Source organism: Falco biarmicus, chromosome 3 (assembly GCF_023638135.1).
Source record: "Falco biarmicus isolate bFalBia1 chromosome 3, bFalBia1.pri, whole genome shotgun sequence".
NCBI lineage: Eukaryota > Metazoa > Chordata > Aves > Falconiformes > Falconidae > Falco > Falco biarmicus.
This window is the reverse complement of record NC_079290.1, coordinates 35171142-35198753: the sequence shown is the minus strand read 5'-3', so window position 1 is coordinate 35198753 and position 27612 is coordinate 35171142. Positions and strand designations below refer to the sequence as shown.

General features: G+C 35.9%; 1 protein-coding gene across 6 annotated transcripts in view; it reads left to right on the top strand.

Moving 5' to 3' along the window:
* Positions 1-27612, top strand: part of RALYL (RALY RNA binding protein like) — a 401162-nt gene that overhangs the window by 263974 nt on the left and 109576 nt on the right. The window contains exon 1 of one of the 6 annotated variants that reach the window (XM_056332684.1): positions 15249-15381. The exons of the other annotated variants lie outside the window; for them this stretch is intronic. Coding sequence (XP_056188659.1) covers positions 15345-15381 — 37 coding nt within the window. The 5' untranslated portion in view covers positions 15249-15344. Of the gene's footprint in view, positions 1-15248; positions 15382-27612 lie in introns of those variants that run through there. 6 annotated transcript variants of the gene reach the window in all.

The following is a 27612-nucleotide window of genomic DNA, read 5'->3' as shown; positions in this document are numbered from 1 at the left end:
ATAGTTGTAATTCCAGCAAGAAATTTCTGATTACAACTTCCACAGGCACAAAGCCCAGCAGAACTCGCTTCTGGAGGAACTTTTTGCTTTGGGAGTTGCAATGGAAGCTCATGTCAGCAGATGGCACTAGAGACACAGCTGTGAGGCCATCGTCCTCAGAGCAAGTCTGGAGACTTTTCAGTTTAGAGATTTTATTCTTTTCTAGTTTTTCCTTAGAGCAAAGTGTCATAGCTGAGGGTCACCGCCTCTGCCTTGTATTGTAAACCCTTGTGATGCTGGGTCTGTCCCACCACTCGTGTAAATGTCACAGATGCAGTTTCATGATCTCTTTTCCATTGGTGAAATTCAGGCAGGTTGCAAAAGCAAACTTTGTTTTGTCACATTTTGGTGTGTTGAAGTGTGCTATTTTGGAAATGAAGTTATTTCCTTTAAAAAAAAAAAAGAAAAAAAAGAAGGCATTTGATTAGGAGGAAGGCAGGGAAATCAGGAAGAAATACTGCTGGGGAGACCGGCTATTATTTAACCAAGCCTCCCAAGTGTTAGAGGAAGAGTTTTAGAGCATCTGGGTGGGGAATCTGCATAATCAGCTGAAAGCTGGGTTGATTTTCTTGGAGATACTTGGCTGAGAAACTGAGTGTTATTTTTTTTGAGCACCCTCAAGCTCAGGTCTTAGCCTGCACTTCATGTAATGTCTGGGTCCTCTCAGCCATTTGAGTCTCTCACAGAAACTGAGAGTCCTTGTACCTTCAGGGGCTCAGAGAGGATAAGCAAAAGAACCTAAAATATGGGAAGACACCCCAAGGAAGGCACAACCTTTATTTGAGTAGCTATGCAGGCAGCAGTGAATTAAAAGGGACTGAAACAGGCTTTCTCAAAACAGCACTCCCCATTGATCTGAACTGCTGAAGACAAAATGCCTTGGGTCAGACTGTTTTGGCAAAATTTAACTAAAAATTTGATAACATAAATAGATGTTCTGCCTCATTCCATCTTTTCAGAATGTTACCAGTGTTCCTCCACTTCTCACTGCTCATCATGTTCAACAGTTTCCCCTTGCACTCACACAGTTTCTCTGATTCTCCAGAGCATGTCACCATATGGAATGGAATATCCCTTTGGTCAGTTGGGGTCAACTGGCCCACTGCATCTCCTCCCAACTTGTTATGCACCCCCAGCCTACTTGCTTCTGGGGTGGGGGGAGAAGCTGAAAAGGCCTTGACTCTGTGTGAGCACCACTCAGCAATAATAAAAACAGCCCTGTAATATCAACACTGTTTTCAGCACACATCCAAAACATCACCCCATACACACAATTTTGAAATTGTCTTGTGAAATAAGTGAAATCTAGTCACTGAACAGGTATGCATGAATATGAATGACAGTTCAGTGATAAAACTGGGGGAAAAATAAGCTCACTCACTGACCTGAAGTGGTCCCATCTACTTCACCCATTCTGGCAAATCAGTGTAACGAATAGACATGACAGCTTAATGTAAAGAAGCACAGAATTTTTTTAGGGGTAGGGTTAAAAAGCAGCCTCAACTTGCAGAAGAATGAACACAACATATAATCTCTAGGAAGAGGTGGCCAATTATCATGCAAAACAATTGGCTGCAGAGCACTGAAAGTTGAAAATGTCTCCATCATTTTGTACAACAGGCCATGAGCCACGTCTTAAAAAACACATCACAAGTCAAGTCCAAACAAAATAGCCAATGGTCAATTGCATATAATTTGGTGGGAAATCACCTTTCACCTTTTCTTTCTGGCTGATTTGCCTTACATTCTTATTAGCATGTTCAGAGTACAGATGCCTTGTATTCCAGATTTTGAGGCTCACTGGAGTGTAATTAATCGCTAACCTCGGTAGGAAATTATGAGTACCTTGGTAATAAGTCTCTATAATGGTCTGCAATCCGTCAATGTAAAAACCTTAAAATTTAAGGAAAGAACATTATCGTCTTGGTCATGACTGGGTTTTGATTTACAGTATCGTAAATTTGCAATTCATGTCTCCATTTCAAATACATTCCAATTTTTCATATAAATGGTGAATCACCTTTTGAATCTTACATCCACTTGAATAAAGGAATTTGTTCATTCATTGCCATTGATCACTTTATAATAAAAGCTTAGATGGGCCTATTCCACCTATCTTCTATTAGTTTCTTTGTGTAAATTATCATACAGATCACTTACACAAAGGATAGGATGGTCCAAATTTAGCACAGGTTACCTCTATCTGTCTTCCAGTTTTTTACAGATTCGGTCCAACTGACATGTAGAATCAAGTTTGAAAGGGTGCTTGGAGCTTGGAAGAAATGTAATATTTTATATAGCATCTGATTCCGACACTTGTCTGATACAAGTAGCACTACATATAAAAATAAAGATAATTCTTAGTTAATAAAGTATAAATTTATTTAAATTATTTAACATTTACAGGGAGAGATTGAATACTTTGCAGGAGGTTGGTATTTTTTTTTGTTTTGTTTTTCATGATGCTTTTGTAGACAAATTTATATATTTGTTTTAAATTACTATGTTTTTTAATTGGATTATTATGAAATGCTGAGACTTCTAAAGAGGTGAGATTAAAATGCACTGACATTTTTGTATAGGTGGCATGGAGCAATTTCAATGTATGATATGTTCTGATGATAACGTTTCACTAGGTGTGATTTCTTTTAAAATGTTGAAAACCTTTGTTTAATTATCTTTAAGTTTGCAAAACAAGAAAACAACTCTGCATTATGAAAGGAACTTTAAAATCTGCATTTATCATGATGATAATTTAATTCTACTTTCTTTTGCAGTCTTTTATTTTGCTTAACATGTGATGTTCCATAGTTCCTAATATCTCAAGACAGATCCTAGACCGTGGTTTAAGGGTACATCACTTTATAGGTGCAATTAATAAAGGAACTCTTTATTTATTATTTTCTTTATATAATAAATAAAATTATATAATATTTTATTTATTATATAAATAAAAGCGTCTTCATTTAAATTTAGACACCTATTTTCCACTAAAGGGCTGCACATTAGTGTATTATAGTGCAGTCATCCTTGGAAACATTGATTCCACTGAAAATTTCAAGACTACTTCCAATAAGATGCTTTTACCAAAGAGAAAACACTGGGCAGTGAAATGGCATGATTAGTCATATGTTTAGCTAGAGATACCATTTACAGATCAAATTTATCCCTCTATTTGAAAGATTAGGCTATTAAGTTCATTGAATTGGAAAATTAAGAATTGTGAGCCAAATGTTCAGTTAATTTAAATTAAACTAATTTTGATGATTTTCCTGGATTTATGCTGCATAACGTAGAGCCTCCCACATCATGAAACTCAGTCAGCCGTGAATGTAGGCAACTAAGTCATATAACATCTAATTTACAACAGCTGGAAATTTGACTGTTTTCTTAATCTTGAACTCATTGATAAAAAATGCTGCATTCTTGAACCTCATTATATGTTTTCTATATGATAGCGTATAAAAAACATAATCCTATTTCCCCTTCCCAGAAGTCAGGTGTTTTAAAGGTTATTAATTTGATGATATTCAGAAGCAATACCTCTATTAATATTTGAAAAATATTTTCACTAATATTTATTAGTCTGAATGAGGGCTGCCTAATAGACTTGTGTCTCATCATGCCCTTTAAACATGTTAATCTCTTCAAAAATAATCATCACATGTTCTGCTGCTGTCAGAACAGTGTGGAGATTGTGGCATTGTTCTGCAGAGGGGGATGTAATTGTGAAAAAAAAATTATCAAAAATCCACTTGATAGGACTATATTTCTACACTGGACCTTTCTATCCAGTGTATTGATGTCAAACACCTCGCCCACCCCTTTTATCACATCTGCCATATTTTGACTGCAGTTCAAAATATTCAGCTGCAGAATGTTCAGAAAGACATGAAACTCTCAAATATTTCACTGTATTTTGGTTTTCTGGTCCACAGTACAGCTTGAAGAAAGTGTAATATTTTCTACAATAAGTTTTATATCAGTTAAGCCCACCTCAGTTTTTCATGTCGATTTATTTTTGCATTTACTGGAAGTCACTGAAAATGTCATACATAGTTTTGATTGTGTGTGGTTTAGATTAAAGTTGGATCAACTTCATTTCATCATATGTTTGACATGATCTTGCATTTCTTCTGCTTTGCCTTTTTCAAGCACCCAGGAATGTTTGCCAGATAAAATCACTGTGCTCAGTCCCTGAGAAAATCTGGCAGTGTAAATGCTTTTTCATTTAGTCATAGCATCATAGAATCGTTTACATTGGAGAAGACCTTTGAGATCAAGTCCAACCACAAACCTAACACTGCTAAGTCCATCACTCAGATGGAGCCCTTAAAACCACAGTGAGTGTTAAGCAAAAGATGACTGAGACTAAGCTCAATGCCAATCAGAAAAACAAGACAAAATCTTCTCATGCTCTTCTTATCTAGCATTTGATTCCAAGTTCAGGAGGACCTTTATTTTCCAAACTTCATTTTCTTAAATAGCTGTGTCATAAGTACTGTATCCCTCCAGAATAAACAATGTTCTGAGCTCACCACTTCGTTTTGCGAGTGGAATAGTGCGTGTTTTGGATTTATAAGATAGCAAAATTGCATGGTTTTCATTTGGCATAAAGTAAATTGAATCTGGACTGGCTTGGGTCTACATTCCAAAAAACAATGTGTAGGTGGCCTTAAATGAGAAATTTTGACTCAGTGTAAAATGTGGATCATTCATAGTGGTTTTTTTATTGTGTGTAAAAAAAAATTATTGATTAAGGTTTTGTCTTATTTTAATTAGTGTCCCACAAAGTTTAATGTTCCTGTCATACTTCAGAGCAAAGTTTCTTCTTTTAGGGTATTCTAATTATAATTTTCCTTTCTGTAAATCATTATTCTGAGGGAGGAAAGAAGACATTTTCAAGAGGACTTGTAACTTTTCTTATCTTCACCTTCTAGAAGTCAATGTAGTCGATACTTTCATGACCAATTTAGTGCAAGTTTTGAAGCTACCTTACCCTTTTAGTAGTGGCCAGGGAGAGTTTCATGTTCAGTGCAACATAGTTAAACTGGTTCCTATGAATATTAGTTTCAAAATAATTTGCTACACCTTTTATATTCTAAGACATGAGCAGAAATTTCAGTCTAGAGATAAATGGTGAGTAGGAGTAACTGCCTTTCTTAAATCCTTCTCTTTCTTTTTTTTACTGCAGCATCAGAGGGTTTTTCTTCTGTAAAGCCAAATTTCATTAAAAAATACAAGCACATTTTGAGTGGTGTAGCTGAATCAAAAACAGAAGTTTTCAATAATGGAGGTTATTTTGGTACAGATTTTTCAAAAAACATTTTGGATATCCCTATGATTTTGGTATCTTGTCTGAACAGACTACTTCAAGAAGATGCTATTTTCATGCTATCTGAACAGGGTTTACCTTTCCAAAATGCCACAGAACAGGGAATACAAAACTTGGCACCTAAATTCTCCAATGCCTATGATTTTATACTGAAGTTTAATAAAGCATCTTGAATACATTTTCACATAGTCTGTTACAGTATTTACCTTGATGAGAAAACATTTTTCCTGCCAAGTCCACAAGGGGATAAAAATGTTCTTTATCTCCTCTATTGTACAGACATCTCTCTTCAGTTTGTTTTCAGGTCATTGAGAACACAATTCTGTTTTCTGGGTTTCAGTATCCCGTTGAAAAGAGTTGCTATGTGCATTTTTAGCAGTTAATTCACAGTATGATCTGATACTTAGTAGTAAAACCTCAAGGTCAGAAGTACTAGTCTTTTCAAGTCCCTCTTCCTTCTGGTTTTGAAACATTCCTGAAAAGAGAATGTGTTTGATTTGGAAGTACTTTATCATGCAAAAGCATTTTCTGATGCCTTTTGTTACTTACAAGGATTCTTTTATTTCTTTAAAATATTGGGTTTCTAGCTATTTAGCCACATTTTTGATATGCAAAATGTGTGTCATGTATTTGATATCCTTTCCTCAAATAGGTAACCAACATATTTAAAGCTTTTCAGTGAAAAAATTAGAGCTTTGGGTGTTAAATGTTACATAGTACCATTGTGTTATAATACCAATCTGGATTAAAAACTTTCTTGAGCTTAAAATAAAACTGAATAATTCAGTTTGCTATAATCATAGAGAAAATATCCTGTTTCTCTAAAGGGCTGACTCAGAAATTGTCTTTGAATCAGTTGTAATGTTTACAGAAGCTCTCATACAGATAGCATATTCTAAAAACTGAACCTATGAATTCATTTGACCCAAAATGTACATAATACCACCATAGGCATGCAGCCTCATTTAGACTAGGGAAAATGATCTTCCTCCCCAGATATCTACCAATCTAAGATATTAAATCAGGTGCATTAATAATTTTAATGTAATAACTTCTTGTTAGCACTTTCCCTACCCTACCACCCCACACAGCACATGCACATGCACACAGCCCCCCCCCCCAAAAAAAAAAAAAAATCCCCCAAAAGTAGGAGCAGTTGTGAAGTTGGAGTCACGCTAGTATTTTGCACAGTGAGTAGAGCACTGTAATTCAAAGGATGTTGTTGTCTGTGTGCCATTGGTGTTACATCCTTTAGCAGGGTCTGGTGGTGAGTTGATATAATGCAGCTTTTTCCATCACTCCAAAAATCAATCTTCTTCTTCCACTTTTTGTCTCTGTTAAAGGCCTTATTCTCCTTCTCAAGCCAGTCATTACACTGATTGATTATGACTAAAATTGTCTCGAGCCCTGCACACTAAGAAAGATCCCATGTAATGAGAAAAGAAAGTGGAACATTTTCAGCTTTCTCTTGATTGTTAGAAAAGCTTTAGTCTGAAATGAAAGGCTGAAGCAGCAGCTGTTCATTGGCTGTACCATAAAACATCATCAGTTTGCATTGCTGTGAGTCTTAGACATTTTAAGTGCCCCATTTGTTCACAAGAGGTTCTTTCTCAAACTCTCCCTGTTCTGTTTTGTAAACAAAGTGTGACAATGTTCACTAGAGTGAAAAACTGAAAATGCATTTCGAACCTGTCGTAAAGCTGTTTCAATAAACATATAAAAACTTTAAAATAGGATCTTATAGTACAGTGGTGATGGTAGCAAATGGTTTCTTCAAACGGCTGTGTTTGAAAACCTGTTTGAGGTGCTCAGGTACTTCTGAGCCCTTAAGCGGAATCAAGATACATGAATCTGAGGTATATTTGCAGTGTTCTTGGGTTATGCAAGAACAGATTCTATTCTGAAGGTTTGTAACATTAAATTTAGCATGCTGAAGTGTCTCATCAGTGTGATAATTAAAACACATGTGAAAAGGAAAACAGGGCAGCACTGAATTGCATGTCACTAATCAAATTGAAATGGATATCACCTGTTTGCAGAATATGATGCAATTGGTGTATTTCCCATTAAAAAAACCTCTGTGCTGAAGTGGAATGATCTTTTTACTTAGGCAGAATCAAGATAGATTGATCAAAAAAGTAATCTTAAATCTTTCATGAAAACTTACCAATATTCAGCACTTTGTTTCTCTAGAAATAGTATGTATGAACATTTTTTTTATTAAATCCACCATTGAGCACATACTACACTATCAAAAGCCTAAATTCCTTATTTTTCTTTTAAATCATCAGAGCAGCTTTTGCTCCACATCTGATATTTGTCCACTCTTTTATATTTGCAGTATCCTATAAGATCTACCAGCTCTGAGGTGATGGAACCAGTGCCTGCCATAGGCATCACAACTTATTTCAGATTTAACAACACAGAAGAAAAGATTTCTATTACTTAATGACTTTCTAACAGTTTTCCACTAGGATTAAAACTTTACCAACTGGATAAAAACTATTACACTTTGAAATGTTAATTCTGGACACATTAAGATTGTTTCAATGACCTAGGCTAATGAAATTCTTAATGTGTTACTAACTAGCTCAGACAAAAATTGTTACCGTAATTCTGATAGCCACTTTGCTACAATTTTGTATTGAATGAATATATTTCCAAGTCCAGGATTATGTTTGTGCTATATTTAGGAAAATCTGTGAACTGTAACTTTAGTATGTTGTGCAAAACACTGAAGATCATGATCATTGAAAGGATTACTGTAAGGTGAAATAGAGGGAAGCTTTTCTAGTAATATGACTCGTACATTGCATTCTTAAGAATTAGTTTAATGATCAGAAAAATGTAGACCACCTTTGTATACATAATTTGTGTTCTGAATTATATTAATGTAAATCCTGAAGAAAAGATGTTTTTGAGTGGAATCTTGGTTTATATTTGGAAAAAAAATTGGGACACAAATCCTCTAAGTCCTTTTAATGTACGGGAAGTGTATTTTAGTCCCATAATTCGAGAAGTTTGAAGCAGAATGCTTCTTAAGACTGTCTCCATTGTTAAACAGGTGTTTAGAAATAGCATGAAAGCAACTGAGAAGTATTGTTGCTGCGTGGTGACAACCTCACCTCAGATGAAAGAAAAGATGATGAAAAGTCCCAGCCAAACCAGCAACCAAAGCATGTAGCAGAACAAATGGAAACCTGTCAGGGCTAGATAAAACCTGGCTGAAATCAAATTAAAGATGAGATGAAAACAAGCCAGGACTTAGCAAAATCAAAACAAACCCAAACATCAAAATTGCTCAAAACTAAAAGGAAACTAGCCAAGAACAAACTTGTCAAGAACTGAGATGGATTAGGAAAGAAACTGATCTAAGAGGAGGAACAAATTTGGATCTTACAGAGTGTGTAAAGCAAATGAAATGGCATTCATCTGAGATTGATTTACCATTTTTCCACTTGCCAAAGCAGAAGAGAAGATGTGCTTTTCCACTGTAGAATCTATCATATAGAATACTTAACTCTAAGCCTGAAGTTCAACTGGATTTTGAGACATTTCAGAGAGGAATATCTTATTATACCTGATTTAAAATAATAGCTAAATCTTCCTCAGATGGAGGAACAGAAAGCTTTATGTTATTGCTACCAGTCTGAAGGGACCAGTACTTTGTGCAGTACTTTTATTGAAAGAAAGGAAGAGCTATCAGACATTCAGAACTGCATTATTCGCTTTTGGAACTGGGAACAAAATAGAACTGGCCAAGTTTCACTCAAGGGTTATATAAGACAGTGTGAATAATGAGGAGAGAGGTAAAGCTGGGAAAGTATCAAACCTCTCTAGAGCCCCTGAAAGTCTTTGGGACTGGGGAGAAAGCTGCGGAGGGCTCTTTGTGTAAAAGCATCATTCTGAATTGCAAAGTGGAAAGTTCAGTCCTCCAGCATACCCAAGTATCGTAGCTCCTCTGAATCTTGTGGAAGTTACCCAAATGATTTTTTGAACACGGTGCAACTCTGAAGAGTATTCATAATGTGTATCTCTATGTGCCTGAGTTAGTAGACCAGTATCTGTGTCTGGGAAGATTCTTAGCAGGGTTCAACCACAGGTGATCTCATTCATTCATAGCTGGAGAAGCCCCTCCAGTGTCAAGAGGAGAGATTGATCTTCCAGGATTCCCTAAAAGCATGTTCAGGACATTATAGGCTTCACACTTGTTGCTGTCGAGCCTCCCCACGTCGTGCTGGTCTCCTCCTGTCTGAAACGCTCCATTAGTATTAGGTAGGCTGAAAGACTAACGTAGTCCTGAATCTTGGCTAGTGCTAAATCTTATGATGATTGATACTTTATCCGGGCGTATAGGATCACAAGTAAGGCTTGGAAGAAACTGCAAGATGTCATCTTATCCATCTCCTAGGCAGGCTCCTCTGAGATACATAACCTGTTCCAAAATCCTTTAGCACTCCTTAGGCAATGTATAGCTACCCTCACCAATAACAAAATCAGTTTCCAAACAACCAATTTAAATTTCTGTTGCTACAGCGTATGTCGTGACTGTTCTAACTTCAAGACAGAAAATGGCTTATTCATGAACCCTCCCCTGTTCTTTTTGTGTGTTGCCAACCTTTAATGTATTTAAGAACCGTTATGAAGTACCTTTGCTTAGCTGGGTTGGTTTCCCCCCCTCCCCCCTAATCTTTTGTAATTCTTTAAAATTCTTATCTTTAGAATAGATACAGATTTTTACTTTCAGACATGGAGTTGTTGACCAACCTTACATTTGTAGGAAGTGACACTAAACTTTGGAAATTTTTAGTCACAGAAAAATATCTGAATGCTTTTCTAATGCTCTTGTTGAAGGAATGAGAACCCTCTGTGAACAGGGCAAGGGACTGGAGGAAGAGCCATTATGGGCTCCTACCTGAGAACGAACGTGGCAGGCTTTGTGATCATATTGCTAAATGGCAATAGTGACGTCTGATAAAAAGAGCTCAGTCTAATGAGGGAAGCTTGACAGCAAATTCCTTAAAGATTAAAGATACATGGTAGTATAACAATGAGACTATATATTCTAGTGAAGAAGCTTCATTGAATAAGAGAAAATTGCCTGTGGTGAAAGTAAGACCAGTACCCTGGGGGCTTTCTCCTTCTAGCTAAAGAAGAATCTTTTGTGCTCAAGTGCCATTAACGTCTGATAGTGCTGAAGAAGAGTAAAGGAGGTCAGCAGAAATGTGGAAGATAATAGAGACAAGGAACAGCCAAATACTTTTCTAAATATCAAGTAGCTCCAGAAAAAATAATTTCTTCTGATGTTATTTTCTAAACTAGTAGATTATGGGAATGGTGTGAATGTAACAAATTCCATTCTAATGCAGCTTTTGAAGAATACTTGAGGTTTTCATGAAATCTTGCAAACTGTATTCTGGATGTGAACACTCGGGCAGAGTAAAAACTGGCTGAAGTAAAGGAAGACTGTTAAAACATTTTGACAGGCTTTCTGGCTTTAGTACAAGCACGTACTGCTGATTTAAAAGTGTTATGCTACATTATTTCTCTTATTCACACAATTTTTTAATCCACACAATCAGCTGTGGATTGTGTACTAACAAATGGTGGCCTTTTTGAGGATATTTAAAACTTCTCAGTCATACACCTTATCATTTTCTCTTTCCAGATAATCCCTACTGCAATCAATCACAGGTCTCTGACAGGCAGGACTTTTTCCTGTTTCCTGTCTGGATTTCAGTGGATCTCTGTAGGGGTTCTCCTCCACACGTATCCATCAACTCTTGCAAGGGTCAAGGTCTGAGAGTTCAGGTTGGGACCACTTTGAAACAATCACCTTAAGTATAAAAAAGCTAGAGGATAATGATAGTTATCAGAGAGGCTAGAATATAAAGTCTTTGGGCTGCACTCAGTTGCCTAAATATTTGCCTAGAGGCATTTAAGATGGCTTTGGCTTCAGCAGAGTGCTCCACAAGGTTGAGGGTTCCCACAGGTCCTGTGCCGTATTTTCTGGCACTGTGTGGATGGCTCAGATGCCATAAATCATCAAAGTAATGCTAGACATGAATGTTTAGGCAGCTGAGTTAAGCCCTTTACAGGTAACCCTTTAATAAAAGTTTCCTTCTTTGGCACTCTGATCGGTCTTTATTTCGGGTCTGCTTCAGGAATGCTAACCACCTTTGTTTTCTCTCCAAAAGCATTTATGGAACTCCTTGATTCTAACTTCTAGTTGTAAGTATGAGAAGTACAGATTTTGCTGTTTCTTATTCTGCTTGCCACAGCCTGTTCCAGTGTTGTACCGGTGTTAGTCAGGGGTATGGTTTTGCCAATATTTTAAATTCTGCCCTCATTACATCATAAAAAGATGATGTTGTCATAAACCTGCTGAAACAGCTAAATGGCATTTCTTAGTAAAGTGAATTTTACTTATCTAAATTACACCATGTTAAAAAGCATTATTGTTAGATAATTGTCCAAATTTTTATCAATAAATGGTGCATACATCAAGTGCATAATTATAATACATCAAAATTGTATAAGGAGTATTTATTACTCAGAAAAGGTTAAATGTTGATCCTTACACATACCATTTATTTCAAGAAAAAAATAATTCATATTCATAGATGTAATATTTTCTCTAGATGACATCATAAAATAACCATAGTGGAAGCTTTAAAAGGATATTATCTAAATTGACTGGGTGCATTGAATTAAACACTGAAAGACAGAACATACGTTAAGCCTCCTCCACCTTCCTTTTCTGTCTAAAGTCTGCTCATTAAAAATAAATTTGAGGATACAGCCCAGGCAAAGTGTTTATTGATGAGTAATATGTGACATTCTAGTCAGGAGTTATTTGTATTTGTAAAGTATCTGTATTTTTTTCTTATCCTCTGCTTAGGAAATAGTCTAAGAAATTTATTTCAAACAAAAATTTCTTATTGGGACCTGTAGGGTAGGAGGAGAGAAAGCTGAGAGGCGGTATCAGATATGCAGATGTGGACATTATTAATTTTTTTGCCACTAGCAAGAATGAACTGATAAAATTCATTAAACAGACTGTTTTAAGACTATTTTAAACTTTTGTAATCATTTAAGAAGATGCATCCTTGTAGAAAAGTAATAAGCTTAATATGACTAGGTGATTTTTGTTGCTGAGAGGTTCCAATCATTTCTTCCCACCTCACTAAGCTTGTTGCACTTAACCAGCCATATGCAAGATTCTGACTTTTTTAAGGCTGCAATAGTGTGAAAGTGAATTTTAAAGTCTCCTAACAGAGACCAGTAACACAGAGGAACAGGAGGCTTCTGTGCCCACTCAAATCTAGCCAGCACATTCAAGTACTTTTTTTGTGATATTTTTTGATGAACAGACCTAGAATGATTCACCAAACACAGTGTATTTACATTATATTTAGCAAATGCATTTCACTGTACTGAAGAAATAATCAGAGTTGCAATTAACAAAAAGAAAAAGCAATAAAGACTGTGTTTTCAGGGATCATTTAAAATAAATTAATTCCTATCCCATGAAATTTCCATTTAGTTTATATTTTTATATTATGCCATTACTGACACATTTGCATACAAATACACAGTTGTAATAGAATAATTCACAAAAGAACAATGGAAAAATATACCTGTTGTTGTATGTGCTATGAAAAATAACATATGGAGAGATGGTAATATATGTCCAGGTTAAGCACATGAAAAAGATTAGCCATTGATGATCAAGAAAACAAATTATTTCTATAGTTAAGGTCTAATGTGGGTTGAGGAAAAAGACTAAGGACATCTTACTAAACCAAGAAAATAAGGAAAATTTGAACCGAATAATATGGACAAGAGTCTTCAATTCAGGTAGAAGTAGAAAAAGAGCAAGAAAAGGAAACAAATACTGCTACATAAAGCAGCAGATCTAAAGGGAGACCACAGGTCTCTCTGAGTCAGATCACAGACCTGATTCAGCTGGAAATTAACTCAGAGGAAAAAACAAAGCAGGAAAACTGCACAAATATCCTCAGCGCATACAAACTACTGCAAAAATACTGACCTAAATGGATATTAAATGCACAATGTTAATGTGGCATGCAGGTTCTTCCTATATGGTGCAGACATTTTGTCTGCTGCTATGTTTAGCAATCACTTAGCCAATTTTTTTTCCTCCTGTCACTGTTCATGTGCTTTGCAATTTCCCACCTTTCTGCTGACCTCCACAACAGAGATGGCGTTACTTCAACTGTGGCATTTGGAGATGACTGGAGTTGAAATACTAAATACATCTAAAAAATGCATCCGTTACTTCCACTTTTTTTTTTCAGGCTACACATTATTGTCAGCTATGCTGATACAAAGCCAAAGCAAATGAAAAGACATGTGGTCAGATTTTGACAAAGGGAGGAGAAGTACAGGAATAAAGTCAATATAAAGTAAAGTTTTCACTTCAGTAGCTAGAGGTGTGCCAATGTGAGGATATACGAATACTGAACAATTGAAAGGAAAATTAAATAATGCACAAGACTAAAAAATGGTTATACTGGAGATATAAAAAGAAAAAATCTGAGAGAAAAAAAAAGATGGAAAAAGTATAATTTTATGGTAGGTAGCTTAAAATAGACATTCCTTTTAATTTTAGGGTTTTTTCATGAATAAAATACCTGTAGGTTTATGTTTTTAGATGGATGCTGCAAATTCTCCCTGTCTTTGAAAAGGAGTTTTTTACTTTCTGAAACATGAATGATCCATAGGCACCAGATGTTAATTTTTTTTACGTAAGCCAAAAACATTAGCTTTAGATTTTTTTGAGTAGTTTAAAAAGCTGCTGTCAATCTATGCATTTTAAATAGCAATACAACTATTATTATTATTTTCAAGACATTTGAGTCAGCAATTATTTTTACATTACCCCATCCTCTATCTCTATTCCTTTGACACTTCTGTATTTGTGATATCTTTGATCAAGATCTTAAAACACGAAGAGCACTTCCAGACATGGATTTCTTAAAACATTAAGAAATCCATTCACGTAATTTTATTGACGGCAGATTTATTGCTGAATGAACTGAAATTTCCACCTCTTTCGAGCTGCATAGCTGCCATTGTCATCTTCTTTCTTGAATGTCGTCATAACTCTTATCTCCTCCACACGGCAAGAATTTTTTCCCCTTTCCTCTGTTCCCTTTAGGAAGATGTCTGGGTTCTTTGAAACGGCGACATACATGTATGTGAAAAATCATACAGTGCTGCCACTTTTTCCCCATGACCTTGTGATTCAACAGACTAGCAGGCAATGAAGTACTTATAAAAATGAGCAATCAGCAGAATGTTGCTTAAATAACTTTCCTCAAATTAAATCATTGGAAGGTAATGCAGGAGTAAACATAGGCATGGAAAAAAATTTGCATTTTATATGTTATTTCCTGCATAACCTATTCATGAGCTCAGACCTGCAGTCAGGTTTTCATTGATCAACATGCACTGATTTTTCAAAAATAGTATTTTTGCTTGAAAATTTAGCCCAAAATATTTTAACGTCCTCATATGCATAATTCTAAGACCTGACAATGAAAAGTTAGTTTTTGTTAGTTTATGAGGTCATTTATGCAGTTTTGGTTATATCAGGGCTTTTTCAAGGAATCTTGATGTCAGGCTATTGAATAGCACATTATCCCATATTGTCTGATTATGTGATTCTATATACTTTCTGGATTTTATTAGCTAGTATAAAACACATTTGAAAAAGAGGAAAATAAATATATTTTGTCTCTGGGCTTTGTAACAGAGAAAATAGTTAGAGCCAGTAGAATCTACCCTGGATTTTAGGAGAATGGTATTACCCTGCCTTTCTCTGAGAGATTGCTGGTTACCTTCTGTCAGTGAGCAACTGTCTCACTGCAAAGCAGAAGCACGATCTCATCTCTTTTGTCCGTGTCCAAGGCAATTACTTCTTAGAAAGTGGAATTTCTTCAGAATGACTATGTACAAGAGCAAACGCAGAAACCAAAGATGTAAGTAAATTGTAAAGTTTTTTTCATGTTCTTACAGAGGAGGGAAAATAAATCTCCAGTTTCATTGAAAACCATGCTTTCCTTTACCCTGCTCTGGTTAAATAATACCAGGAAAGCAGGAACAGTATTCCCTGCAATTATCCCACTGTATCTGTATGTTAAGTGCATAAAAGAGCTTTAAAACAAAAAATTATCTCACTTGTTACTATGGAAACCCTCAATAGGTAATTGCTTTATAATATCAACAAAGAAATAGAGATCAAATATAAGTTTAGTTCAGAACAGCATCCTTTATTCAGGACTTAATGAACAGCTTGCTGTAGCCTTTGACTTGACAGGGTTGACATGCTTTCACTCGGTGGACTTTTTACATGGTTTGCTTTAGGGGAGGCAGTGATACCAGGTCAGTTATTTTATTTTTCTTCACCACAACTTTCAGAACAATTAACTAGATTGCTTAAACCACAGAAACAGAAGCCGGGGGTGGGGGGGGGAGGGAAGCATGCATGCATCTTTGTTCTGTATTTAAGACACCCCAGCCCTGAAAATTCACTGGCTTTAAATGCATGAGTTTCCAGTCAAGCACCTGTTTGAGTTTTTACATTGCTATGGCATCAGGCAGGGGTATTTCAGTATCAACGTTGTCTCCTCCAGAACATTATGGAAGGGTAACTGAGGCAAGTAAAAATGAAATGCTGTGGGTCAGGTCATGAAGTATGTGTTACTGTAAGGGAATAGAGCAAGAGGTCAAGTTACAAATGGAGAGTATATCTGAGGCTGAGAAAAAAAGACACATCTCTAAGGAAAATGCCATGTAGGGACTGTGTGCTTTCAGGCAGAGAGCAGGAGGGGAGGAATAGCAATTCAAAAGAAGGTAAAGTTTGGACTTTGGACAGAAGCATTGTTATGGTTCAGAGTTGAAGGGATATATACAGCTATATCACTGACCTCAGTTTCTGGTCCTTAGAGCTTAATCTGCACAGGTCTCCTTCACGTTTCTCACCCCAAACAAATGGATGTGCTACATGTAGAAAGTTTGCAGGACAGATCTCTGCTGAAATCTCTGCAACTGAAATCAATCATCTGCTTCACATTCAATAAAATATATCATCTTGGGTTTTTGGTTTTTTTTCCCCTGTAGCAGCAGTGGAAGAACATTATTTATATACAGGCAGATTATAATTAATCTAGTTCATTTTAACATACTGATTACTTTCACTGTTATGTAAACTGGGAGCTCATTCTATAGCCAGCTGCATTCTTGCATTCTCTCCTGTTCAAGCCTGGTTATGGTGTACAATGAGAAAATTTGGGACTGGGTAGCTGAGTTGTTAATTTTTTGTTGTAGAGATCTAGTCATTCATGAAAACTGCACAAGATACTTTTAAGAATGCTTTTAAGAAGAGAACTTGCCTTCTTCCTCTTTCCCTTCCACCCCTCCTGACCCCAAGGAAAATCTGTGATTTGTGATTTGCAAAGAGAAAAAATAAAGTAAAATAAAAGGAAAAGAAAAGAAAAAAAAAAAGAATTAAACATAACTAGAATCAAATTTGTAATTATAAGGGTGTCTGTTGCAATTTTGTTGTTTTTAAAACTGTCTGTAATTTTAAGATCCCAATCAATAAAACTGTCTTCACTATATTAGATACCAATACTGTGTACAGGGATGCTTCATTAATACCTCTTAGCTAATTAACAAGTGCAAAAGTCTTAACAGACAAACAAAACAATTTGAGTAATTTTGATACTGCTCCTATTCATATCACTCAATGGCCTTTTGAAGGATAGATTTAATCTAAGCAATTGCTATTCTGAAATATAAGGCTTAAGAACTATAAGGGATAATGTAAGGGTAAGAGCTGTGTTAGTACACAAGTACTACATTTCCTGTCCACTGCATTTAACACGTTCTCTTTCAAACTTGAAGGTGTTTTTGGTGGCCCTTAATAAATAATAAAAACAAATATTAACATATAATTTCCAATGTATGTAGAGTAAACTTCAGGTTTTAAAACTCCTCACTACCTCTCAATAAAATACTTGAACTTCTGGCATAAAATGAAAGTGAGCTTTGTAGCTTTTTCTTATTCATTGAAGTTCTGCTTCTGGATTTGGTACACTCTGAACAGTACTACAAGCGTTGCTTTCCTAACCCATTTTTTTCTTTAATATTTGAAGAAGGGTATACAAACATTTTGTACTTAATGTAAAAGTACATCAGGTTAGAAAGGAGCATCAAAAAAATAGAGACACAATGAGCTTTTTCAAACATAAAATATAAGGAATTTGTATTTGCAAATTCTGTCCTGGTTACAAATCTGTTGTTAGAGGAGCAGATGCAAAAAAAAAATAATGGGTCTGCTTACCTATCTGTATGAATGGGATAAAGGTTCTATATATTTTTATTTTTTTCCAATCTGTAGCATCGTACATAAGTCTTCTAAGTTAAAAAATAATATTAATGTTTCACTTCCATTGTACCTTTGGGTTTGATTCTAGTCAAAGTTGCACTAATATTATGTAGTTAACATATTTTATTTATTCCATACATGGTTGTAACCAATGAGAATTAAAAATAAATATTAGAGTAAATTGTGAAACTTGCATCACTACAAAACTCAGATTAAAGCTGTTTCTGTATGTTTGTTGTTACCTACCTACACATACACACATAGTCTCCATGTATATCTTCGTCTGCACACCCAGATTTATAGCATGTTTTATCCTTAATTCAGGATGTTATCTAGCTGATAGGGTGGATTGTCACTTCATTGCACAGACCTAATGACTGAATGAGGGGAAACCATTGTAACAAATGCAATCTTACAAACACTGGAAAACTGGTAAACATGTGTGATAAGGCTTTTCTGAAATAAAAGGGTTGAATCATAGACTGACCTGCTTTGGGGCTGCAGCTGCTGAGGATGGTCAGGATAAGAGCTGTGGCAGGCTGCAGTGCACATGTGGGTCTTCTCCATGGAGAGGCAGTCATTCACATGTTCTCATGTAATCATGGAATCACATCAGATTCCATGCCTCCAAGCTTCCTCTTATGAAGCAAGTAGTAGACATTCATTTTTCACTGAGGTCTTTCTTGCAACGTCACTGTTACAGGAGTCAAGGCAGGCTGCTACCCTTGAAGAAAATAACCTTGGAAAAAACTGACTTACCTATAAACCAACTTTAAGAAATTCATGTTATTGTTCATGGCTAGTGTAGCTTCACAACTTAAATCAGGACCACCTGGTGGAGGCCTGTGTATGAAAAAGGATGAAAAGATGATCCTTAATGATGATTCAGTCTAACACTCTAAGTGTTACTCAGAAGAAATGAAGGAGAAGAAAGAGACAGTGATGGCCTGTGTGGCAGGCAGACATGCTTTAAAGAAGGTGTGTGGCAGCACCCTGGAGGAGATGGCAGAGCAGTGCCTGGAGTGCAGAGGCTGGTGTGGGACTTCTCTGCTACACACCTGAACCAGTGGTCAGAAAGTTAAGGCAAAGGTGGAAAAATAGGAGTTTACTTTTATTCAGCTTCATATTTTCATTGTTCATGGGATCTTTTATGCACATTGGCAATGACAATCAGAGCACAACACCAGCTGAGGCAAAGCGCATTTACTTTTGAGTGTTAGGAACCACTGATAAAGTCAACAGTTATCCTAAGAGCAGCTACAGATCCTGTCCCTTTCCAAGGGGTGAATTCCAAGGCACCAGTCCCAGATGTCTTCATGACAATATGAAGAATCCTGTCAACATCAAATGGCATTGAAATTGAGCCCCAAATGCATTAATGATTCTGCCATGGCTTGGCTACCAGCCTCATGTAAAACATCTGTTTCCATTGCATATTACAGTTTGCTTAGCTGAAATTGTAGGGCTATTTTTTATGCTTACACGCTGTGAACAGAAAATTTTTTTGAAGTGTCATCCAGATCTTGTGAATATTCTGCTGCTTTTAAAACCAACAGATGATTAGTGATATCTCAGGCGGCTTTTTTAAAGAGTAATGAGAAGGGAGACATCACACTTCCTTTTATTCTGCTGATACCTCTCTCCTTATAGAAGACATGTCAAAACCTTACCTGTAATTATCAAATGGATTATGATACTTTGGCCTCAGTCCTCAATTTTGTTTGTCCACTCTTAGATTTCCCTGTGTGCAGAGTGCCATAGAAAATAGCATGTGCATTTATTAAAGGGTTAAATAAGTGATAATAAAATAAAAGATTTTCAAAAGTTATGCAGGTAGCTGCTGCGATGTAGAATGCATGTGGCTGTTGCAGAAGGTCATAGTATTTTTGGCTTAAGCTAGTGCTGCTTTTAGAGATGTGCTGTCCACAGGTGTCACCTGATGTGTGTTTTTTGAGTATCCTTGTCTTGCTGGAGATAGAATTTCATGTATACTGAAATCATCTGATAAGAAATTCTGTGAAATTCCAAATGAAGGAGTATTTCGTCCTATCAGCATTCTTCGATCTATTGCATTGCCTGCTATATATTCTGTTATTTATAAGGTCCCATTTGCCTTCTTTTCATCATGCATTTTATAGAATAATAGAATCACAGAATGGGTTGGCTTGGAAGGAACCTCAAAGATCATCTAGTTCAGACCATTTACTGTTCTTATCTTCTTTGTCCACTTTTACAGTTAGCATAATCACTTTCAGCCTTTAAAAATAGAGTTGGCATCTGTTGAGTCTTGTAATACTACAGTTGGATCAGTCCATGATCAATTCCATCTTTTTTTTTTTTTTTTTTTTTCCTGTTAGGGCAATAAAGAGCCCCCAGTACTGAGGCTGCTGCTGTTCAAAGAAAATAGCAGCCTTTAATACAGTATGTACTAAGAGTTAAAGTGAATGGAAAACCAAATCTCATTGGGGAAAACAAGTGTAGTTACTGACCCAGATACATATAAGAAAACTCTGCCTCTTTCCTTAAAACATCAGAGACCCAGACAACAAGGGAATATCTCTTCAGCATGTTATAGAGACAGCTTTCTTCATGTAAAGCTATCCTAGAATAGCCCCAGGATATTCCCACTGCTGCATACCTTTTGAGGAAGTAGAGTTCAGCACAATTAAGTGTTCACTAATAAGGCTGAGCAAGAAGACACTCATGACCTGCAGGAGCACAAATGTCATTGAATATTCACATCACATTTATACAAAAAAAATATATAATTGCTATTCAACAAGTCAGCGGCTTCAGGAATGGAAGCACTCTTCTCATAGCTTTGAAGGGAATTCATGGTGACCTGAGAAGGTTGGCTTGTTTGAAATTATTCATTTCCCAATGTTGCTAAACAGTAAAACTTGAGACATGTGTCCCTCAGTGAAGCATGCGGGGTAAATAAACCAGAATTTTTTCTTTGACACTTTAAGCAGACTTATTTTTTCTTCTGGACTGCACAAGTGAATCAAAAGTATTGGAAGATAACTGTTTCAAAAAACATCTTTTGAGAGAGTAGTGGTCTGACCAAACCCTACACGCACAACTTACATGCTGCTCCCCACAGCTCGGTGGGAGCCTGCCTCAGGAAGAAAAGTAGAATTTTTGTTCTTGTAAATGCTGGGAGGAAATACTAAAAGTAAGGAGGAAAGCTTGAGGAATCAAGAACTTACATTCTGTCTTGAAAAGGGGAGAGAAAGGGATAAACAGTGCACGTACAGATTCAGAAATTACTTCCAAAAATTTGTCTGAGAGCAGAAGTTCGAGCACCTGAAATACAAGTGGAGAACATAACAAAGAAATCCAGCCAGTCATTTCAGTTTTATGGAGAACAAATTTAGGGTAACAAAAAAAACCTTAAAACCAGCTTTGGCTTCATTAAAAACATTAAATGTTGGGAGGGGTTTCTTCATCTTACATAAGTAAGTTTGTAGAATAGCAGACAATATACAACGATTCAACAAAAAGAAAAATTGGAAAGCTAGGGTGATCTGATAAAAATGCATCAGCTGTTGGTAAGGATTGATAAGAATTATTAAAAAAGATTAACATATGCAAATAATGTAATTTGGATTATGTGATTTGACATGCATTAGGGGGACTTAGCAAATGAATGCACCATACTATTGAAAGTTTGTATTTGAAATGTCATTGAAAACTAAGAAGGTGTCAGAAATATAAATGTAATACTGGTTTCAATGCACACATAGAATTCCAGTCCTCAGCCCTGCTCAGGCTGGCAGCAAATGCTCCTATGTTTATCAATAACAAAATTTATCATCAGTGAAACAGCACTTACTGTATGTTGTTTAGTCTTCTACGAAAAATCAAAACTTACAAGTTCTGGAACTGCACTCCAGTAATGATATGAGATCTGGGAAAATCAATAATAGTTTTTAAAAATGAAGTCTATTAAAATAACAATCAACAGGTTGAAGATAATCATACTCTAAAGCAATCTATATAGAAAGACAATTCTGTCTCTTAAACTGAGAAAACCAGTGGTTAGAACCTGAAGTTAGATGACTGCAGGATAAGTCAAGATATACATTCTCAAACTCTACTCATAAAGATAATTTACTAAGAGTACTTGCAATTTCTACTTTCCATCACTTAGATTTTGAATCCAGATTGCTCATCTATTTTAAAAAGTCTCTTTTAAACACATACTATGGACCTGATCATAAAGTATCTATACAAACCTTACAGTATATGTGCAAGTTGAAGAAAGTATTATTGTCATAAAACCTCTAAAACCTATAAAATTCTGGAAATATTGAAGGGACTCCAGCCTCTGTTAAAGTCTCTGTACACTGCTGTAGCACTGCCATCCACCTCTCTACTCAGAAAAGAGAGAAAAACCTTTGACGGGTTCAGAACAGAGAGAATCTGTTCTCTTAAGGGAAAATCTGGTGTTGATTATTTTCATACGAGCTTCAAGAAAAGAAAAAAGAAAAGACTTGCATGGCTGCATATGTAAGCAGTGCAAGTTCTGATTTTAAGAACACTTTGTTTTCATAGCTGACCTGATTTTTTTTCTGTTGCCTTTCATAAACTTTCTCTGTAGAAACAGAGAAGGAAAGAACATCTTCATCTGACCTCTAGTACAGGTCTTAACTTCAGACAAAGCCTGTGTCTCTGCCTCTTTCCATGATCAAAACTAGAAATCCCAATCTTTCTGATACATGCAATCTTTTCTCAGTAAATCACTGAGAGTTTTCATTACAAAATTAAACACACAAAATGAAAAAAGCAGAGGACTTTTAATAAATGTTTCAGTCATATACTTCCAGCTGTAACTAGTGATAAGATCAAGCAGCACAGTATGCACATATTGATTGCTTTACAAGGAAAAAAATCATAACGTTTCAAGAAATACCTTTCAAGTCTCTCAAATCATTATCGAAAATCTGATAAACCATTAGAGGGATATTTACGGGTTGTGAATCATCAGCCAAGACTTAAATGCTACATTAAGTCCAGGACCTTTTCAGCAGTTTTATCTTTGAGATTCTTTGACAGAAAAATCCAAAACTGTTTCTGGATGTTACTTTGGAAATATTCCCCCTCCTCCCTCTGTACACAGCTCAGAAGGGACGGAGATCTCGGGTACTTTAGAATGGCATTACGATGATGACTGTGAGCACATAAGACTGATAATTAGATTCCAGCCCCTATCTATGGAACATTCAGCATCACATTTTTAGTTTTGAAGAGCTAACAATTTTGGCCTTAAATTTCTGCTTTCCTCTGTTCCATCTCATTTCTTCTGTTTTTTGAGTTAGTAGTATGTTAAACATTCTCAAAAATAGGCTGCATTGTGACATTATGTTGTGCATTATAATCATCAATCTTTCTGCTTCTGCTTAAAACTGAGGTGGCATCTCTTCCTCATTGTTCTTTGCAGAAACCTACAGTGATCTCTGCAAACTATTTGGGTTTTTTTGAACTTCCTACACAATGAAGTCTGCTTGGGGCTGCTTTTCACCAAAAATAAAAAAATAAAGATAGATAAATAAATAATGAATACATGTTGCATTATAAGTCTACCTTTGACCCTGCTGACTTAGAAAATGCCTTAGGAAAACCATCCAACTGTAATTCTTTAAATTGAATACACATTGTTCTCCAAATTGCTGGTGTCTGTCTTATTAATAGTTTCCAAAGGCAATGCTATTGCTGATTTTGGTTCACCTCCAGGTCTGTCATAAAACTGGGTCTAGGTGTCACCTTCTAGCCTGGTTTTACTGCTTGTGTTCGGATATTATTTCCTTAGAACTCACTGAAGGTTTTGCACAGCTATTTGCAACACTTTGATTTTGCTGTATTTTTACTGCATTACTGCAGGGCAACACGTGCTATCAGCACAGAACTGAAACTTAATGCCAGAGAGTCCCAACACTCAGCAGTCTTGTTGATTATTCTGAAAATGGTCTTTCCATTTTATGAGCTATGTTTTTTGAAGGGAAGAATTTTTTTTTTGTAACTTATAGTCTATCACTTGAAAAAAAAATATCTGGGAGGGAATGGTAGGGTAAGGGAAGTACCTTCCTGCTTGCCCTTGGTGGCTCAACTGAAAGGCAAAGAAAATCTCAGTGATTTAGGACTGGTCACTTGCAAAATGGGATGCCTGTCCTGAGAAATAGAAACATGCATTATGATAGCATTTCTGATGCACTAAATATTGATTTGATTTGCCTTCCCTTTGGGTATCATTTTACATCTTCCTTTTAACATATGTGATAAGGATTAAGTCTTATAAAGATGGACTTATACAAGTATGGCTCTAGCTCTAGGACTTTTTTCCTTACTCTGATATAACATTAAAATTATTTTCAAGCATTAAGATATGTTTGTCTAGAAAACCCTTTCATGAGAGCAGGAAGTATCTGAAGCTTTTTGCAATTGTCCTTACATCCTTGGTACTCACTGATCAGCTTTCTAGGATGAACATTCTACAGTGTCAGAGTCCCCAGTAATGTACATTTTCATATATAAGTAAGCTGTGATGTACCAGACATACAGCATTGCACTTGACAGCGATAAACTGGTGCAGGTGCCACAAGTTGGAAAGAAAACTTTTATTAAAGTAGGTTCATTAGTGAGTAGCTGCAGGCATGCAATGAGTAAATAACGTGCAGCCATCAGTGTCTTCTGTAACAGTTTGAGAGTAATCATGCACAAGCAATGAGTTGTAATTTTTTTGATAAAATCTGGGATAAAAAAGATTTCTGAGCATGGTCTATAATACAGATATTTTGAGTGAATTGTAGTAAATCTTGACAGACACAGACAAACTGTTGTAAACACTCATGTTCAAAATGAGCCTATTTTGGTTCTTTTTGATCTCTGTCAAAAAGAAAATATTTTCCTGCTATTCACTTTTTTCTTATACCTGACCAAAAATTGCCCAGACAATAAATTATTTCTATTCTACAGAGGTATAAATATTAAGATATGTGCCTTTATGAAGTATCTTCTCTATATGAGAACAAACCCTTCAGTGATTAATTGAAAAATCCTTTTTCCAAATTAACATTGTAATAGCAATGCTAGTGAGATTTTTAAAGTAAACACAGAATCTTTTATATTACTTTCTTATAATAAGTTGGATATAGACTTTGACCAGGGTCTTGTTAAAAAATTAAGAAGGAGAACATCTCATAAAATACAGGTTCTATTGGCTGGACCTGCCCTTGAATGCTGCATCCATTTCCACACTGCACGTGTTTGTGCAGTCACCATGAAATCTGATTTCTTTTTTCCTTTTCATAAAAATAAATTAGCATGCATGTTTACATCTTTTTTTTATCTTTGCCTGAATATATATGCAGATTTTTATATTAGCGCAGAATGTTTAGTAGAAATCAGTTTGAAAAATACTTTATTAGCTAAAAATGGTATTAATAATTTTGGAGAACATGTTTATATTTGAATTTACAACCTACTTCCACAAAATGTACTGTATATATTCAAACAAAAGAGATCTGCTATAGAATTATCTATATTTGACTTTCTGGTCAGCTACTGTCCACAGATCCTGTTAGCTGAAATAGGCAACTTGAAGTGCATAGACTGTCTACAAAAAATTTTACTTTCCAAAGAAGTTGTAGGTGTATAAACAGAAATGCAGATACGGGGGGGAGGGGGGGGGGGCGCGGGAAGAAAAATTGTGTATATAACTGGCTTACAATTTTTGCAGAGGTTTACATTTCCCTTATGTAACATTCTTCTTGACAGGAATTTATAACCCAGGAACATGATGAACAAGTGCTGTATGTTGAGAATTTAAAATTAAAGGGAAGTGGCTGATACCTGTCATTCACCATTATAATTTATTTCCGATTCATTTAATGCACTTAAAAAGTAAAGATATTCTGTGCATAGTTAGGTTACACGTAAGTGATATATACTGTCCATGTCTGTCTGCAGAATTTAGGACATGCATCAGAGAGTAGGAGGGAAAAATGCCCAGTGACAATTTGCCAGCTAATCTCTGATGAAAGTCAGTTCCATCAAGCAGGCTTCTAACAGCGTTTTGTGCCTTTGAACATCTCCTCCAGGTGTTCTTATTGATCACTGGTTCTGGTCATGCAATACTGAAATCAATGGCAAAATTCACATTGACTGAAATAGCGTTGAATTAAGGCTTTATTGCTGAGGAAAGAGCGACAATTATGTTGTCCTACACACTGCGTTCACAGAAAACAGCCGTGTAACGTGCCCCAGGAGCCCTTCCTTTGGGATTTAACTCAGATTCGAAGGGAATGTCTTACAGCTGAATGCCTATTTATTCGGTTTCTGCAGCCACTTGGTTGGAGAATGTGTTGAAACTGCCATAAAAGCGTCCAATTTGCTACCATTTGCTGTAGCAGCTTGCTGAGAAAAATTAATACAAAGAGCCACTATTGTTACACACAAGCTACCACGCAGTCATTAAGCATTAATGTTATGGAGTTATTAGGAGTTATTAATGTATTTGGAGTTATATTATTAGTTATATAGTTTCACCATCAAAGTACTTTAGTCTCCCAAGTAATCTTTCCTACCTGTGACTTTTTAAAAAGTCCAGTATCTACTTTGTATGTAAACATTCTTCCAGGTTATTATTGTTCATATATCTAGGTATAAATACATACTAAGCCAGCATTTAAACTGATTTCTGAAGGCGTTTGTCCCCAGGATCTAGGTTAGGTTAGCACATGATGGTCCCATCCAACTCCCTACTCAGGTTTTCCTCTGTGGAGAGCAGTGTCTAGGAAAAGGTAAAAGTGGGAACATCACTGGAGCTCTCCCCAGCAGGGAGTTGGGTATCAGTGTGCTTAAAAGCACACTGGGATCCTTCAATTTAGGCCATGTAAGTAAGTTGTCATGGACAGCAGCAGAAGTCAAGTTCCATTTACATAGCTGGCAGACAACTTGTTTTATTGAGAAAAAGAATTACTGAAATAGTATATTACGAGTTTTAATATTTTATCCAATCCTTCCTGGGAAATTATGTACTCAGGTGGAGTGTACTGTACAAAAGATTGATGTTTTCTAAGAGGCGTGGGTGGTTGTTGAGCATTAACTGAATCTTCAGAGTTCTGTCCCCCAGTTTGGTCTCTCTTGACCTATAGAGGTAAAAGCAACTTGGCAAGTCAGTTGTGTGTGTCTTTTTATCAGACAGGCATTGAAAAACAGCAGAAAAGCCTGTGTATGTATTTTCATTCTCTCAGTTCTGAAAAGCCAACAGCAAAATCAGTTTAAAATACATTTAGTAAAGAAAAATAAATTATTTTATTTTAATAACCACATATTTGGCTGTGCTTCAAGCAAATGCAAATTAAGAAGCCAATTTCTAAACCTTTCCATAAGTGTTTTTTTAAGGGAAGTTATAACCCATTCAGAATACACTCACACTGCTCACTATTATATTATAGATTTTCTAAACATAAATTATTTAGAAACATTAGGAAATTAAGATAATTTAACACTTCATGTGGCAGTGCATGAACATGGTGCTCCGGGATCTAGAAAATATTAAATAAGAACAAAATGGTTTATGACAGAGTTCATGTCTGTATTGAAGTTCAAAGGATTCATCCTATCAAGGTAAAGATTTAAAAAATATTTAGTGTTTTTTTGATGGAGATGTTAGAGTCACATGGTACTAGTGATCTTTCTTGCCATTTAATGCTGTCATGGCAGAGTCAGTGTGATATATTGAAGAATTTATCCAATGATGAATGGAAACTCTAGAAATTAGAGAAATTCTTGTGCTGTCCTTACTAACAACTTGTTT